We start from the raw sequence: 19,425 nt of genomic DNA on the forward strand, positions 1-19,425 counted from the left end.
TTGACATGTCAGGTTAGCCAGGATAAATTGCATCCCCTAGAGCTTTTTCTCTAGTATGTTTCCCACGGCAGTGTCCTACACTGGAGATTCTAAAAGGTAGAAGGGTTATAGAGCAGAAAGGAGGAAACAGCATTTTGCAGCACACACACATATTCCCAGTTATTCATTCAAACACTAGTTTTGGTGCTTCTGGAAAGGTACATTGCAGGTGTAGTTGAGGTCTCAATGCAATTGATTATGAGATAATCAGAAGGGCAGTTTTCCAGGGAGGACCTTACTTAATCATGGAAATGCTTTGAAGAGGTCTATGTTGGCTCTGAGATTAGAAGACTCAAAGCAGCTCTTTGTCTACCCCTTGGGCCACTTATGTTTCTTTGACTTTATGACAAAAAATCCAACTACTACAGGATGCCCTTGTCATCAAAGTGAGCAGCACCAAGAACAGATGTTATTTCAGTGCATCATTGTGGGGTCTCGCTCATGTTCACCGGGTGGGGGTCTGCCTGTGATATTCCCTTGTTATGTTCTTTGTTGACATTGGGCTCCCACATTGCACAATCTTACAGACACTGCTTAGTGACATCCCCAACTTCTTAAAAAATTCCCTATAATAAATGTTAGTGATTTTTGTGTGTGTTGGGGGGTAACTAGGGATGAAACTCAGGGGCACTCAACCACTGAGTCACATCTCTATCCCCATTTTGTATTTTATTTAGAGACAAGGTCTTACTGAGTTGTCTAAGGCCTTGCTAAATTGCTGAAGCTGACTTTGAACTCATGATCCTCCTGCCTCCGTCTTCCAATCTGCTGGAATTATAGGCAAATGCCACTGTGCCTGGCTAGTGATTCTGATTCTCTGATTGAACCCTGACTGATAAACACACATTATGAAATCTATCTTCTATTGTACTAATTATTTATGGCTGCCTAACAAATTATCCCCAAACCTTAGCAGCTTAAAACAACAAATATTATGTCACAATTCCTGTGGGTCAGAAATCTGGGTGCAGTCTAGCTAGATGCTTCTAGTTCTAGTTCTCTCACAGGGCTGAGATAAGAATCTGGGGGTACAGAATAAAAAAGATAGAGTAAGAAGCAAAAGAGATGTGCATAAGCCATTGGAATGCAGGAAACACTCATAAACCTTTGAAATGCAAAACAATCATTCTTTAGCAACCCCACCAATTCTTTATCCAGCCCTTGGCCAGAGTCCTTGACCCATGCCCTTGCCTGCAAAAAAGCAACTCATGAGGGCAACATGTAATGCACGGAAAACTGCCATGAAATTGTGTAACTCACCAGGGTGGTGGTACACACCGCTAATCCCAGCAATTTGGGAAGCTGAGGCAAAAGGATCTCAGGTCTGAGGTCAGTCTTGGCAACTTAGGAAGGCCCAAACCAACTTAGCAAGAGCCTGTCTCAAAATAAAAACTGAAAAGGACTGGGGATGTAGCTCAGTGGTGAAGCATTCTTGAATTCAAAAGGAATCCTTATTTCCAGTAGCAGAAAGACTGGACTTTCTGAAAAGTAAACTTAAATTAAATCCTACAATAGATGAAACATATAGAAAATTAAATTGAGACTTTTGTATTAAAAAATTAAATTTTATACTTTTGTATTAAAGTCAGGGAATTACTTTAAAAGGAATGGAACCCACTGGGCACAGTGGCACCTACCTGTAATCCAGCAACTCAGGAGGCTGAGTAGGAGGATCACAAGTTTGACACCAGTCTGGGCAATTTAGCAAAACTGTGTCTCAAAATGAAAAATAAAAAGACTGGGGTCGGGGGAAGGAAAAAAAATAACAGAATGAATCAAAAACTATTACCCTAGGTAAATGTATGATTACACAAATGGTATGCCTCTACTTCATATACAAACAGAGAAACAAGATGTATCCCATTTGTTTACAATAAAAATATTTTTTTTTAAAGAAGTAGCCAATTCTAAAAAAAAAAAAAAATAACTGGGGATATAGCTTAGTGGTGGAGAACCTCTGGGTTCAATCTCCAGTATGTCAAAAAAAAAAAAAAAATGTTAAAAATAAAAGAAGGAATGGAACACTGGAAATTAGGATGGGGGCATATGGCAGATTCCAAAGGACCTGATGACCTTGAAACCCTAAATTCGGCCCAGATAACTTTACCATGAAAAGTAGACTTCCTTCCCTCTCTGAGGAGGACTGCCATCTTTTACCTCAGAAACCTATCATGAATTCTCCTGAGGTGGTTGCCTTACAGAGGAATGCTGTCCTCTAGAAAAATATCCTTACCTCATTTTTCAGCCTACAGTCACACAAATGATAAGGTGCAAGAATCCCAAATGATAAGGTATGAAATGTGATGCAGAACAAGGGAAAATGCAAACCAAAAGAATTATTAAAATCTTGTAATTTTTATATTGACACACAAGCAATATGAGTGGAAATGGATCTTAAGAATGTGAAGATTATAGTACAATATATTATAATATGTATTACTATTACAGGGCTGAGACCTTCCAGGAAATTGAGGCAGCATGAAGATACTCCCTTTAAACCCCATTTCCTGCAATCAAATAAAAAAGATTGCAGACTTGTCACTCAGAGTTACAGGCATTAGTTTATTGAATGGATAGGCAAAGGGAAAGGGTATACTCTCAAGGGAGATAGTGGGTCCTTTCAGACAGAAGAGGAGCCAGTTCGTCTCTCCTGCACTCTAGTTTTATTGGGGATCCCAGAGAGTTCTGGCTATGTCCAGCTCTTGACTTTTGACTAACAGCAGGATGACATCAGACTTTTAATTTCCCACTGCCGTGACAACTCTGAGTCACTTTGGTCCATGCTGACCAGTTCTAATCAGATTCTTAATCATAAATTCTTACAGATTTTATGGTTAGGAAAAGTCAATCATGTCTCTCTGAGTTTCAGTATCAGATCTGTGAAAAGGGTCATAAAAGTCTCCCCCTTCAGGGTAACTTGGGTTCCTCTTATCAATCTTATTTCAAGTCTATGTTTTTCCTGCAGGTAGCAGGTAGCATGTAGTTTGCTGAGGAATGTGACATATCCTGTCTACTTAAGCCAGGCAGGGGTGCCTGTAAATTGCTTCCTGGCAAAGAAAGCTATGTGAGGGTCAGCACAGTGAGCCCATTTTATAGAATTATTCCCATAAACTCATGTTCCCACCACTCTAATCTGTCTGTCCCCTATCATTACAATGAATATAGTAATTTGGGCTCACTAATAGGTATTCTCCCTGCTGCCAACAAAAGGCAAATGAGAGATTTGAATGACTAGTCTGTGTCCAAAGTAGTGATGTTTTTTCTAGTGATATAAATATTATAAAGTATTTTTGAGTTAAAAAATGTAAATGTTTTTCAATGACTTAATTTTGGAGATTTTTAAGATTAAAAATATTAAAGGTAGTGGTTAAAGAAAAAACAAATAAACAGAGGTGCAAAATAATTGTTTAGAACATTTGCTATTGCTGATGTCTTATTCTTATGTGGCAATTTGAAAAGGAGTGTAAGTCCATTATTTAAATGTAAATACCCATGAAGAGAATACAGCCATCTAAATTTACTTGTTCTTTTTTATTCCACCTTTCCACTCGCTGGTTCACATAGTTAATATTTCTGATGACTTGCATGATGTTCATCAGCCAAGAACCATAGAGACTGATGGATAAACATGACCAGATTACAGGGACTAATCAGGAATTTCATCATAAAGTCAGTACAAATGGCCCCAGAGCCTATATAGGATGGTTTGTCATTGCTGTGGACAATTCACTGTTATGTGAATTAGGCATGAAAACTGTGAAAAGATTCTATGCAACTCACCAAAATCCGTATTTTCCTCTTCTTCCTCAGCACACAAGACTATATCTCCCACTCTAAAGTGCAGTTAGGTGTGACTGAGTGAGTACTTGCCAAGAGAATATGAGATGTGTGAAAACTCTGTGCCCTCCAATAGTACTGTCTCACTACACACACACAAATAACGTCCAGGCAACTATGGAAATTGTATTGAAATGTGCTAAGTCTTCTATAGCCCGAATCAATGAATACCTGCAGAGAGAAGGGATGGAGCGCTCTTCAGCTGTAAAAAGGACTTAAGAAGATTGCTATGGAGTGTTATAGAGTACTTGCTAATTGTATTTCTAAGTTTTTGCTGTTGTTGTTTGTTTTGACTTGATTTGGTACCAGGGATTGAACCCAGGGGCACTTAGCCACATCTCAGCCACACTGAGCAACATTTCCAGCCCTTTTTATTTTATTCCATTTTTTTCAGTTTTGAGACAGGGTGTCACAAAGTTGCTTAGGGCCTTGCGAAGTTGCTAAAGCTGTTCTGGAACTTGCAATTCTCCTGCCTCAGTCTCCTAAGTTGATGGGATCACAGGCATGCATCACCACATCCAGCTGCACTAGTACAATTTTTTTTAAAACCAAGATGCAGAATGATATATATAGTATGCCATACATCATCTAAGAAAGGGTAGGAGTCTTAAACAGAAACTAATTTTTTTAAATGGCTAGCTTTAGGAAAGAAAATAGAGGAAAAGACAGGAAAGAAGCTAGGATTCTCTGAATATACTTAGTTTTGAAGTTTTGAGTCTACTATAAAAATTTATAAAACAATTTTAAGATTATAAAATAAAAGGAATATTGATCTCTAAAAATAACTAAATAAAACAGGAACATTTGATGGATTTTTCATGCATGCTGTTTGATGTATGCTTTAACTGAAAGGAATTGTTTCAAATTATCTTAAAACATATTTTGACTTTTTAATCTCCACAAAGATATATCTTAAAATAACTCTTAAATTGTATAAGTTATATTTCTAGAATTACCTAGATATTAGTAGTTTGAAACTATTATACTTATAGAAGAACACAAATTATGTAAATGTTACTAGATACCAAGATTTTTAGAATGAAAAAAAAGAAACATACAAAATTTGAAATGGAAATACCAGTACAAACTCATTAAAATGTTTAGAAGAATCTACTCCAGTTGTTTACACATAAAAGACATTTATTAAAGGGTATCAAAGAGTCTTTACAAGGTCTGAAGAAGCAAATACAAAGTATTTAAACACAGTGGATATGTCAGATATTTTTTAGATGTTTCTATACCATCCCCAAGTTTCTAAGCTCTCCAGTTGGCTTAAGAATATATTAAACTTCATTAAAATGTTTGTATATAAATATATAACTCTTACCCTAAGACACTGTACCATTTTGTATCCCTTCCAGTAACACATAAAGATTCCAGTTACCTCACATCCTCAACAATTAATATTGTTTCCAGTTTTCTCATCTCTTCCTCCTTTTTTTCTTTATGTTCACGCAGCTTTTATTAATCTACCTTCATTGATCACTTATTATTTCTACTGTGTCCAGTTTGTTGATAAAGGTCAAAGAAATCTTTCATCTCCAACGTCATTTTCCATTTCTAGCATTTTCTTCAGATTGCTTTAGGTAATTCCCATCTCTCTGCTAAAATTTCCCATTTGACCATACACTAGTCACCTTTTCTACTATATTTTTAACATATCATGATTATTTTTGAAGTCTCTTTCTGATAATCCCAAACTCTGAGCCATTGTTTTCTCTTAACTATGGCTACTGGTTTGCATGTGTGCATACATATGTAAATTCTGAGGTAAATATTACCAAAAAGAAATAGGCATGCCTCTTATTCTGTGAGGTTATTAGGTATGTGAAATTGAGGCAATCCAATCTGTCATTTATCCACCTTTAGATTAAAATTACTCCAGTGGCAGAAGCCAAAGCCTGTGTTTAGTGGGAAAACTGAAATGACAACAGAGTTCTCAATATTTGTGCTCAGCTTCAGGAGACACACATCTATCATAGAGAAAGATCACTTGCCACATGCTTGCCAATTTTGTTTGTTACTCAGAGCACAGTTAAAGATGGGGCAATGGGATTTCTCTATTATCCTCCAAAACTGCCTCTGTGGTAGTGTTTTAGTCAGCTTTTTCACTGCTGTGACCAAAAGACCCAACAAAAACAAATTTAGAGAAGAAAAACTTTATTTGGGGGCTCACAGTTTTAGAGGTCTCAGTTCACACATGGTAGGCTCCAATCCTTAGGATGTGAAGTGAGACAGAATATCATCATGGAAGTGTGCTGTGGATGAAAGCAGCTGGGAAGTAGACCCAGGAAGTAGAGATTCCCAAAGTCACAACCACAAAGACCTACCTCCTCTAGCCACACTCTCCCTGCCTTCAGTTACAACTCAGTTAATCCCTCTCTGGGGATTAATTCACTGATTGGGTTAGGGCTCTCATAAACCACCTCTAAACCTTCTTGCATTTTCTCACATCAGCTTTTGGGGGACATCTCATATCTAAACTATAACAGGTAGGTTATGTACTTTTGCATAGGATGTGGGCATAGTATATGTTCTTAACACTCTTGCCAAAAGAAAAAAAAGTTTGTAATCATTGTGGGATTCTAATTAAAAGTAGCTTTCCTTTTCCCTCTTCCAGTAGCAACAAATGGATTTCACCTAATGTCAGTACAGGAAACCAAGTCAGGCGGCCTTCCTGATCCTTCTTCAGTGTCAACCAACCAGTCTTGCCACTGGAGGGTCTATCTTGGTATTACAAGGTTAACTGCCCTCTTCCAGCAGCAAATGGCTTTTGCCTAGGATCCAGGCAGACACCGGTGTAGGCAGGCTTTGTACCTTCTCTCTGTGGCAGATAGCTTCCTTCTAGTATCAGGATGAGATCTAGAGTGAGTTTCCTGTCCTTCCTCTATGGCAGCAGACCTCTAACATGTTTCAGTGCAGATCCAGGAATAGAATTTTCTTAATTCCTACTCTGGTACCAAACAGTTTCTACCTGATAGTACCGTATAGTTCAAACTGCAATGAATTCCCTGTCCCTCACCAGCAGCAGGCAAATTTTGCTTAATAAAGGATTAAGGACATGAGCAGTTTTTCTTGCCTGTTCCCAATAATAGCCAATGACCACCTTTTACTCATGCAGGATCCAAATTACAGATCGACTTCTCCAGTTTCTAGTTTCACCTTCAAACTTAAGAGGGCTTGGCTTCCATGTGCTTTAGATTTCTATTTCTGCTAGAAAGAATTACCAGAAATTTAGTAACAAACACAACAAACTAATTATCTTACAGTACTATAATCAGAAGTCTGGCAGAGGTTTCACTGGGTTTAAAAATCAAGTTGTTGACAGGGCTTTATTGCTTTCTGGAGATTCAAAAGGAAAATCCATTTCCTTTCCATTCTGAGTTCCTAGAAATCACTTGCAGTTTGTGGCTTTTGGCTCCCTTTCTCTATCCTCAAAATCAGAAAGGTCATATCTATCTCTCTCTTTCTCCTCCAACCCACACACTAGTAACAAAGGTCTACAGTTAAGGTGTCATGTGATTAGACTGGATCCACCTACATAATCCAGGACATCTTCCATCCCAAGGTGCATACCTTTGATCACATCTGCAATATTCCTCTGCCATATAAATCAGCACATTCACAGGTCCCAGGAAATAGGATATGAACATCTTTGGGCAGGACAGACATTATTCTGCCTGCCATGCCATGTACTACAAAGAGAGCTTTCTTGGGTATCCTGCCCTATTCCTAATGTTTCTAGTAAACACCTGGTAGAGGCCCAGAGAAAAAAGCTGGTATTTACAAATATCTGAAGTTCCCAGGGTTTATAAACTATCCCACTAACCTACACTCAACCACTCAAAGATCTGTTAAAATTTCAGCCTATGCTTACGGCAGATCTCTCTTCTTTGTGAATTCTGCAAAGATAAAACAGTTTACATACTCTACTTGGAAAGGCTGGTCATCTTTCAGAATTCAATTTACCTGCTTATCTTGCAACATCAGCTCTAACTACCACAAAATAAATTATGGCTTTGTAGCCAGTTTATTTTCCTTGCTATAGTAGAAGCAACATTTTATCATGGTTTCCTACCCACTAAAAGAAAGCAAAATTCTCAAATTATTTCTCAAAACACATGTATTAATACACACACACACACACACACACACACACACCATATTCTTCCATATGGTTCACAAACTTGTCTTTTTAAATATTTCAGTAAAAGATTCAGAGATAGGTGATTTTTATGGAAAGCATCTCCAGCCTTTGTAGCTAAAAACAGAATACATCTAAATAACTTGACAATTACTAGGTATGTTCCAATTCTGATATCCAAGAGAGGTGGGGTAGGGGGAGAACAGAGAGCAAAATCTTCCTGGAAATGACTGTATGGTTTAGCTATGAAAATATTCTAGTGAGAATTATAATGATGCCTAACTACACATACATATTAAAAACATAACAAGCCAGGAATACAGGTGGATTTCTATAGTCTCAACTACTTGGGAGACTAAGGCACAAGGATCACTTGAACCCAGAGTTCATGGCTAGCCTGGGCAACATAATGGGACCCTGTCTCAAGAAAATAAAAATAAACAAAATGATGGTCAAAAAAAGTTGGAGTTCTTATAAGAACTTCTATTTGATTTCACTTTTCCTAGACAAAAAAATGGGGGGGGGGGGTGAGCATTTACAGGGTTTTTGTGCAGCCACGGTATTTATGATGTAAGGAAGGGTTTAATTTTCCATAGCATTATCAGTGAGCCATGTCTCAATATGCTTTTTTCCAGAAGCAGAATCAATGAAGTGAACAGAAAGATAGAAAATTGCAACTATCTCTAAAGGCATCACACCCAGCTGTATTTTCACAATAAAGTGAATCAGATTTGCAATAAATATTTTAAAAATAAAGGGAAACATAAGAAATGTTATATCTTTCATGGCCTCTTCTGTCTCTCTTTTCACATCTTACAGTGACTGGGGTCCATAAAACATTGCATTTATTTCTCAATTCTTTGCCTAACCCTTCCCCTTGGAACAGGCATTCAATCTGGCCATTTTATCAGTGGGTAGCTGCTCTATTTCCCATGGGGAAAGGGTGGAAAACAGGGTTTTCATGGAGTTAACCAGAGCTGGGCCGTGAGGTCTATGAGTACAAAGAAAAGTAGAAGAGAGAATGAGTGCGCAGTTTTTACACAGTTAGAAATAGACGACCAGAGACAAGATGACATGTGATCCTGAATGCTGAATGGCATATGGTATTTCAATTTTCAAAGAGAATTGCACCTGTGTACTGAAACCATACATATTATCCCAAGTCCTCAGAGCTGTCATTCATCTTACACTGCTCTTCAGTCTCTATATTAGAGGCTGCCATAAACAGTTAGTTCCTTTATTTACCGTCTAGTGCCGGGGTTGTATTGGCACGAAGCAGCAAAAGAAGAAATTGTGGCTATGGACACACAAGTTTTACAAATTTCACAAAGGCATGTTACTGGTATGAGTCCTATCAGCAGGACAATAGAAACAGCAGTACTCCAGGTTCCAGTAATTATGCTTTGAATAGCTACGATAGATACACTGTACCGGGTAAAGTATGAATTATTAGAACAATGATTTTCAAAACTACGTCGTAATCTGAAGGTTAAGATCAGAAACTAAACATTAATATAATTCCTGAATGCAGAGGTTATATATGATGAAAAGTGCAATGCTTTCTAATTAAAATTAATGATTAGTAAAGGTAATGAATTGTACTTCATATAGATATACCAAGAAAGCACTGTGGCTATGGGAGATCCATTATGATGTTACTCTAAAGGTATTCAGTATATGTAAGTAGACGTTCGTAATATTCCAAGCCTTGACGCCAAATGTGTTTCACAAATGCATATCCATGAAGAAATGGCTAGGACTGACTTTATATATGTGCTCTGAAGAAAAAAATTCATATTTTTTACTATTAACTTTTTGCTTAAATAAGTTATTTTTGTTGCTTGCAACCTAAATAGCCTTCATACATAGGGAAATTCATATCAAGGTTGTGACTTCTATAGTATATTATGAATAGAGACTGTGCCTGTACTAGTTTACGTAAGATCATCTTGCCCTGATATAATCACAAAATCGAAAAGGGAAGATCTCAGCACACAGCAGACAAAACCTAATTTGAACCATCTTTGGCCCTTACAAACTACTCTTGGGAAAATTACGTAACTTCCCTTTAAAGTGGAAATAATGACCGCGAGGCGGTTCGTACTTGTTACATAACACATCCGGTTGCCGACCTTCCACGGGGTACGCGCTAAACGGCAAATACCACAGGGAGAGGCAGGAAGGGGCGGAGCACCCGCCGGCCGGCGCCACACAGAAGCTAGCCGCGGCTGCGAGAGGCGTGGGTGTGCGCCCGGCGGCCGCTTTGCTCCCTCCCGGCCCTCGGGTCCTGGCTGGGGACCGGCAGAGCCTACGATGAACTTCGGCTACAGGCGCTGGGCCGGCAGCGACATCGGGTCCATGGCTCCGGCGGCGGTTCCGTTGTCCCTGGCCGTCAAGGCCTCAAACCCGGCAGCAGCCCCCACTTCGTATGGGGTCTTTTGCAAGGGGCTCTCTCGCACCCTGCTCGCTTTCTTCGAGCTGGCCTGGCAGCTGCGGATGAACTTTCCGTATTTTTACATCGCAGGCTCGGTGATCCTCAACATCCGCTTGCAGGTACACATTTAGAAACTTGACTATGCCGGGCTCGGGCTGTTAGCATGATGGCCGACTCCCAGGCATCCCCGGGACTTTGTGGAGCTGCAGGCGACGAACTCGGAGATCTCGCGAGAGGGCGGGGGCGCACTGCGCGCCTGCGCTCTGCTCCTAGCGGGCCCTAGACCGTAGCGGGACGCCTGCTGGGACTAAGAGGAAACGGGGGGCTTCTGGGTCGGAGACCTTCAGCCAGACCCAAGAAAATAGGAAATTTTATATCCTGAAACTCCAGTCGAATTCGGGGATATGACAGAAGGGCACAGAATGTGTTATTAAAAAGGAATACCGAATTTTTCTGGAAAAAATTTTTGAGTGTACAACAAATTCATGCCCTAAATGAAAATTAAGAAATCAGTAAGGGAATACCGATTTGGATTGTTAGAAAGACTCTGAGGAAGCCACCCACGGTATACAGGATATGAAATGGAAGACATATTTTTTTCGTCTTGCAAAAAAAGTTGAAACATAGGTGAAGGACAAAGCAAAACTGTTCAGGAAAACATCCTCCATACGCTAAACGTGAGATGCTGCAGGATTTTGAACAAATGGTGGAAGCGTGAGAAAATGCATTCTGGCGTCCCTGTGAGGAGCATTTGGATTACGACCTTGGCAAAGAAGAAAATCCAGACACCATAAAACTTGGCTATTCATTGAATAATATTTAAACAAACATAATACAAATGCTGTGTGTGGTTTTTCCCCTTTTAAGGGAATACTTAATTATGGTTACAGTAGAATGTGAAAGTCATTTGTCTTGGTGTAAAAATACAAAAGGGAATGTTGTAGGAGGAAGGAGAAGGTAAATGGAATGGTTGCCCTCTTATAAAATGGGAAGTTGATAGTCTGTTGTGTAGAGGAAAGAAGATATTTTATTACTTACAAGGTAGAAATTTGTAGTTTGTACTAACAAACTAGAAATATAACTGTTAAAGGGGGAATTTGGGAGGGGAGAACAGCATGAAGTCAACAGGAAATCCTGAAGACGGAGAGTTCAGGTAGGACTTCTTAAAAAGAAATTGGTAGAGTACCTGGTGTATTTAAATTTAGAGAAGGAATTTTTAGTTTTTCAGAGAGTCTGAGGATGAAGTAGTAGCCTGCAGGCTTTTCAAAATTAAGAAACAAAATTTATAATCCAAGGAAAAATGAAGTTACAAAAACTATATTGCAACTGAATACTAGTCACGTAATTTATAAATATTGACTACTGGATTAACAATTGATTACATAACTGATAAAATGGAGGAGGAGAGAGACATAATTGTGAGAAGTCAAATCAAGATTATTATGGGGGTGGGAGTGTGTTGGTAGAGTTCTTACGTAGCATCCACCAGGATTGAATTTAGTGGTGTGTGTTTGTGTGTGTGTATGTATGTATATGTACACATTAATATATATGTATATCCAGAAAAAGACAATATTAGCATGTTTTTCAGAAATAACTGCTGTAAGAAATGAGTTACAAAGCAGTTGTCTTTGGAGGAAGGAAATAAAGAGAAGGCAGAAAAAAAAGTTTTGCTGTTTTTCACTACCAGTCTAACAATATTATTGATTTCTTTTAACTATGTATAAGCTTTTCATTGATTAAAAACTTACTTAAATACATTCCATTTTTAAAAGTTCCCCAGGCAATTCAAATGAATTTCACTGGTTAAATGCCACAAGAGTAGAAGGGACTGAGTTCAGTCAGGCAAACCTCTTCAGATATTCATGTTCTATAGTTTTGTGGTGAGAGATGAATCCATTAATCTTTCTAAACCTTTTTCCTTACTTGTAAATGAGTATAAACATACACTATTAGTCTTGAAAATTGAAAATTAGTCTAAGAACTAGAAATAAACCTGCCCTAGTTCTTGATATATCCATAATAAATGGTATTTCTTGTAACAATACCACATTAAAAAGTGAATAAGATGTAAAAGGACATACAGAAAGCCTGCTTTTTCCCAAAAGAAGTTTTAAGTCCTAATGAAGAACAGGTAGGGTAGTGATCCTAGAAGGGTGGGAAGGATGCTCTAGAATGAGTCTAGCTGAGACATTTGCACAGAAAGGGCCATTTTTGCCTGAAATAAAGATTCAAATATTGCATTATTCTATGTTCTGGTTGTGTCTTTCAAACAGTAGTCTTAAAATAGTAGTCCTGCCCCCTGGCTCACTTTATCTGGCTTTGGGCTCTTCCTTTTCTATAGCCAAACTAAACAAGTATGTCTTCCTTTTCTGTCCACTTTTTTGCCCATAGATGTCCTTCCCCAGTCTTAAGGCCAAGTTTAAATGGTACTTTTTCTATTAATTTTTCCAAGATTCCCTGAACAGATTGGAGCTTACTACTTCTAATCCATCTAAGATCTGTTAATATCAGTGTGATATTTACTGACTTCCCACATTTCCCTAATAGTGGGTTAATTATCTGGTTTTGTTTTATATATTCCAAGAAAATTGATTTCCTAGACAGTCATAGAGTGTAAAAGCCAAAACATTTTGCTCTAAAATATCAGAAATGTAATTCAGTCAATGAAATGGTAATACTAAAATACTTAGACTGGTAGGTTCTACTATTTCCCAGAGACACTAATGTCCCAATTTGTAACATTTAAAAAAATCTTTTTGCCATTAGCACTAAAATTGTGACAGAGTGGGGTACTTCATTTTGATAACTATATGAACATATTTCCATCAGCTTTTATTCTCATATCAGTCATTTGTTACATTAAAGAAACTAAGGTCTTTATAGCAGATAAAATATTTCTCTCTCTCACTAGATTGGAAGCTGTGAGATGGAATCTTCTGTATCCTGCTAAATTTTATACCCCATAGTGTCAGCAATATATAGTAGAAACTAAATGTCAGGTTGGTGATCCGCCCTTCCTTCTTCACAAATGCTTTCAAACCTACATGATGCAGTTCAGTGAGGTTTCTCAGGGAGAAAAAAAGATTTGTGCCCTGGCTAAATTCTTGTTGTTCTAATTCACAAATAATTTTATTCCTCTTGGCATACTTACAGGAACATCCAGGAGGTCAAGGATTTGTTTCCTGCTCTATCACCAAGCCTAGAGCATTGCCTGATGGAGAGCAGAGACCAAATATTGCTGAATAGGTAAATGAATGCCAATATAGTTGGTTATTCAGTACAGTCAATAGTTGGTAAAGGAAACAAAGCTGTTTGTCTCTGATACCAAAGTGTTCCACTTTATTGCCCATAAATTGAATTTTTTTCAGATCATCATGAATGTTGATTTGTCTAGAGATCCTTGAAGCATGAAAAAACAGGTGGTGTGATTATTACACATAAGAAAGAATTCTGTTCATGAAGTATAACATTTTTAAAAACACTGGGGAGGGGCTGGGGTTGTGGCTCAGTGGTAGGGCACTTGCCTAGCATGTGTGAGGCACTGTGTTCAATCCTCAGCAACACATAAAAATGGATAAATAAAAGTATTATATCCATCTACAGCTAAAAAAATTTTTTTTTTAAATAAATTAGAATACTGGGGAATGTCATAGCTTAATTTAGCTTTTAACAGAGAATTGGTGAACACAGTAACATAACTTGAAGAGTAGAAAAGTTTTTTTGTTTCTTTTGTGTTTTTTAATTCAAGGTAAAAGTGATTACTTGACCTAAAGAGCAGATCATCACCATCAACATTTTTTCATTTTATTGAGCTTTTAATACCAGGAATTGTGAAGTTATTTAAATATATTATTCCATAATTCTCACATGTATCCTATGAGGAAAACATTTTTATCACTACTTTTCAGATAAGGGAACAGGAGTTAGATTCAGTTCCCAAGGTCATGGGAATTAAGTCTCTAGATGTTCCTAAAAGTATATTTCATAAGGGATTCCATTTTCTATTTTTCAGTGTTTAGGTGATTCCAAATAGTCCTCTCTCCCAAATTGTCAAACAGAAATATGACCTGGTAAGAGTTCATTTCTTCTTTACTTCTTTACTAAAAGCCTTCTGAACTAGAGTATAAATATTGAACAATTTGATATGTGAATTCAAGCATTTTATACTTTCTGCTGCCCTTTAACATTGGAAAAAGGGGGAGAAAGCTAAGAGGAAAGAACATTTTCTCCTAAACTGGAAGGGAAGTATTTTCCTCTTACGCAGAGTAGATATCAGGTATCTTGAATTTTGACTCATGACCATTGCTATCCTAACTATATTTTCTGTTACAAAATCTTGCAGTTTGATTTTTTTGTTTTTGGAGGGTTTTTTTGTCTTTCTGTTTTTGTTTTTGTTTTTGTTATGAGGGGTACCAGGGATAGAACTTGGGCACTCAAGCACTGAGCCACATCCCCAGCCCTAATGTGTATTTTTTATTTTGAGGCAGGGTCTCACTGAGTTGCTTAGTGCCTCACTTTTGCTGAGGCTTGTTTTGAACTCAGGATCCCTCTGCCTCAGCCTCCCAGGGCACTGGGATTACAGGTGTGCATCACCGTACCTGTCTGCAGTTTGACTTTTCTACTTTTGATGCAGTCAAGAAGAAATGAAGCATACACATGGAGGCATAAAAGGTAGGAATGAAAGTTGAGTTTTATAGGAACCTTTTGGTGAGGGGAAGGAAACTCTAGAAACTGTAAGCATGGAAAATAGCCTAAACACTAGATTTGGGATTTTTTAAGCAAGTAGACCCAGGAAACTATTTCAAAACTATTAGAATTCCCAAAACTTGAGTTGGATGAAATCGCATCAGTCTATTACTTAGATTCCTATGAATTTGGGAAGTTTTCTTGCAATTTTTACAAGAATACTTGTGCTATGACTGGAATGTTTATGTCCCTCTGACCTACCAAATTCATAATGCTGAGATATTAACCCTCATGGTAATAGTATTAAATGAGATCTTTAAGAGGACATTATGTCATAAGGATGGGAGCCTTCATGATTGGAATCCATGCCCTTAGATAGGAGTCCCAGAGAAAGTTCACTTTGACCACTGTCATATACACTTGAGTGAAAAGAGAGCCATCTGTGAACAAGCAAGTGGGTCCTCACCAGATGCTGATTTCTCAATGGCTTGATCTTGGACTTCTTAGCTTCCAGATGTATGAGAAATAAATTTATGTTGCTCATAAGTCATCCAGTTCATGATAATTGTTACAGCAGCCTAACAACCTGAACAGATTGAGACAATTTGATAGGCTATTGCTCAGCGGAATTACCACCAGTCCAGCTCATGAATCTCTTCAATACTTAATGAAACCCACCATGCCCACTCCCCATAAATAAAAATCATCAACTTTCTTGGGAGAGTTGATGGGCCAAAGGACATCCCCAATTGCCTGTTACAAGTGAAAATAAGAAATTAAGCCATTCTTATAAAAGCTAAATGGCAGGACATCTAAGGGTACCCCTGCCAGTTTCTATCCTGATTAGGAATCTGCAGTGGACTTTAGAAATTCTTGACCATCCTTATGACTTTCATCACCAAATATTCACTGTAAGGTGATGATATGTTAATCAGCGATTAACAGGAACAGAGCTCTTCTGTAGATTAGTGATGGAAGTTAAGTATGACTTTTCATGAACCAAAATAAGGAAAATACATCATCATGCAACCAATAATGTAATAAATGGAATGTCTTAACACTGAAATCATCAGCACAGAAGAAGATACTGTGTCCAACAGACCAAAAAAATATTTAAAATGAAAAAAACAGCTGTTTTTCAAAAGACCAATTTGACTTTGTAGTTCATATTAAAAGTATCTCCAGTTAAAAAAAATTAAAAAGAAAACTTAAAATTCAGATACCAGGTTGTATCTATGAAAGAGGAAGTGAATTAATTTCTAAAACAACCACATTTATACATAAGCAGTAGGGGCACCAATAAAAAAAACTTGGGATTGAGCCTTTGTCCTCTCAAAGTGCATCTACGTTGGTACCCTCCACTAAATAGCTAAAAATAATCTGTCATGTGAGATTTCTTAACACAAATAAATATTTTACCCACCCACAGATTTTTTAGCATTTTTCTAAATTGCTCAGACCAACCACCTGACCGATTTTTTAAGTTAGAGGTTTATTCTTGGCGATCCAGCTTAGAGCTTAGGTCACTGTACACAGCGCTAACCAATGTTACCAAAGAGTAGGCTGTGGAAGCAGAGGTTTTGCTGGCATCCCCTTGTCTGTAATTAAAGAAATCCCTGGCTCAAAGAAATTAAGAGCAGCAGCAAACCAACTGAACCATCAACAATTCACTCAAGATTTATATGTTCTGAAATATGTATTGATCAGCGAATGCTTCCAGAATATATTCAAAATAACATGACTTGAATGCTCTAAAATGTCATCTCAGTTTAAATTTTAGCCTGATGCTTTCATGTAAGACTCTTTGGGCAGCTCTTCTTTAGATTAATGGTGTGAGCACACTGGGAAGAAAAGGAGGCAGGGGGAAGTTCACGATTAAAAGTTCACATTGGGGGAAAGTGATTGGCAAGAAATCATTGACAATCATTTTTTCCCCAAAATATTTGGCCCCAGGGTAGGATACAGTTCTCTCCAGATTGTTGTAATAGTATTCTTGGACTCTAGTTTTGCCTTCCAGCACAAGCTCTTATGAGTGTTGGTGCAGAGCTTAACCTGAAAGTGCCATTTTAAGAGAATATAATATATTAATAGCCACCGTTCCAGCCTATGTCTCAGGCTTCATCTTTTAAAGATCATTTTCTGTGCTTCTATCCCAAGGAATAGGCCTGCTCCTTATAGCTCCAACTTTCCAAGGTTAGTACGTGAGAAGTGGGAACTTCATTATAGCAAAATATTATTCAGGGGCTGTGTGTGGTTATTTAAATGTGTTTTATCTTCATCTTGAATAAAAGTTTAGTAATACTAAACTAAATATTCTTGCATGTTCCAATATTTACAAAGTAATCAAACTTTTTTACTAAAACAGGTACATTCTAAACCAAATTGTCCTTTCAGAACTTAAATATAGCCAGTGTGATTTTAATTTACCTTTCCTAAAGGAAGATAATCCCAATGATAATCTTTAGGGCATTTCTTACACAGTGTCTAACAATGAATAAAATTTTACAATGTAAATGTCCATATAGATCTGGATATACATGTATCACTATCATAGACTCATCAGAGCAGCACACTGCAGTTTCCTGGAGTAAAAATGCTTTTCAAAGCCCTGATGGCTTCTCAGCATCTATTACTGAACTGTTGCTCCATCAAAAAACTTAACACCAACATATTTTCAGCACTTATTTTTCTATAGTTTGTTTTTGTTTACTTCTATCATCAAAAACTGTTTGTAGTTGTAAGCCCTAACATATTTCTTCATTTATAGTTTTGATGTTAACAATTATAATCACTAAAATATTATAAAATTCTATATTCAAAATTATAATATTAGTAAGCACAATTTAATAACCTCCTGGCTTTAAGATTATATACATTTTCAACGACTTTGGTTTAACTTTAATTATTTTGTGATAAAGTCAACCAACATGAAACACTCACACACACAAATATATGTAAAATTCATGCTCATTTTCTATTCTTTGTCTCGTGAGTTTTTTGCCTTAGTTTCTTTAATAAGAGATACAAGTATTCATGGTGTCTCAGTTCACTTTCTCTTGCTATAACAAAATGCCCAAATGTAGGCAATTTATAGATAAAAGAGGTTTATTTAACTTATAGTTCTGGAAGCCCAAGAGCATGATGCTGGCTAGCATCTGCTCAGCATCTACTGTGGCAGAAGGAACCATGTGGAGGGAAAGCAAGCAAGAACACAAGTGAGCATGTGTGGAAGAAAGGCAGAAGAACTCAAGAGGAGGTACCAGACTTGCTCTATAACCACCCACTCTCAAGATAACCAATCCAGTCCCCTGAGAACAAGAACTGAATCTGGAGAGAAAAGTATTATAACTTCCTTAAAGTCCTGTGTTAGCTTTCCATCACTATAACAAAACAGCTGACACAGGCTACTTATGAAATGAAGATAAGTTTATTTTCCTTCCTGGTTCTGTATTCAAGTCCAAGATCAGGCAGCCCCATTGGTAGGGGTCCCTGGTGAGGGTGGCACATCATTGCAAGAGTGAGTGCATATGGGAAGCAATCCAGTGATTACATCTCAATCCAAAAGGAGAAAGAAGCGAGCATGTCCTCAAGGACTTTAAGACCCTCCTACTGGGTCCCACATCCTAAAGATTCCACTGCTTCCAAATAGTGCCACCCCATGGGTCAAGCCTTTAAACACATGAACCTTTGGGGAACTTTTAACATCCAAACTATAACAAGCCCCACCTCCCAACACCACTATGTTGGCAATCAAACTTAAACTTGACTTTTAACAAGGATAAGAACATCCAAAACAACACATAATATTGCATAAATGCTATTGTGTCACTTAACAGGGACACTTTCTGAGAAATGTGTCATTAAGTGATTTCGTTATTGTATGAACTTCATGGAGCGTATTTACATAAACATGGTATGGACTATTACACACCTAGGCTGAACAGTACAGCCTATTTCTCTTAGACTCCAAGCCTGTACGGCATGTTACAGTACTAGATACTTCAGGTAATTGTAAACCAGTGTTAAGTATTTGTGTATCTAAGCATTTCTAACCATAAAAAATGTACAACAGAAACACACTATAAAAAATGTATAAAAGATAAAAATGTACACCTGCTTAGGGTACTTACCATGAAGAACTTTGAAGACTAGAAATTGCTCTGAGTGAGTCAGCCAGAGAATGGGGAGTGAATGTGAAGGCCTAGGATATTGCCATACAGAACAGCAGACTTCATAAACACTGTACATTTAGGCTACACTATATATTAAAATTATTTTTCTT

General features: G+C 37.6%; 1 protein-coding gene across 1 annotated transcript; it reads left to right on the forward strand.

The window, feature by feature from the left end:
* Window positions 1-9,897: 9,897 nt before the first annotated feature.
* Window positions 9,898-12,143, forward strand: SMIM10L1 (small integral membrane protein 10 like 1). Its single transcript, XM_079140129.1, has one exon. It carries the CDS (start codon window positions 10,334-10,336, stop codon window positions 10,583-10,585), a length of 252 nt encoding a protein of 83 aa, XP_078996255.1. The 5' UTR covers window positions 9,898-10,333; the 3' UTR covers window positions 10,586-12,143.
* The last annotated feature ends 7,282 nt before the right edge of the window (window positions 12,144-19,425 follow it).

This window comes from Sciurus vulgaris (assembly GCF_902686455.1).
Source record: "Sciurus vulgaris genome assembly, chromosome: 5".
Classification (NCBI taxonomy): Eukaryota; Metazoa; Chordata; class Mammalia; order Rodentia; family Sciuridae; genus Sciurus; species Sciurus vulgaris.

Bases quoted from the DNA above. Each gene is read 5' to 3' on its own strand.
- SMIM10L1 (XM_079140129.1), top strand. From the start codon at position 10,334: ATGAACTTCGGCTACAGGCGCTGGGCCGGCAGCGACATCGGGTCCATG.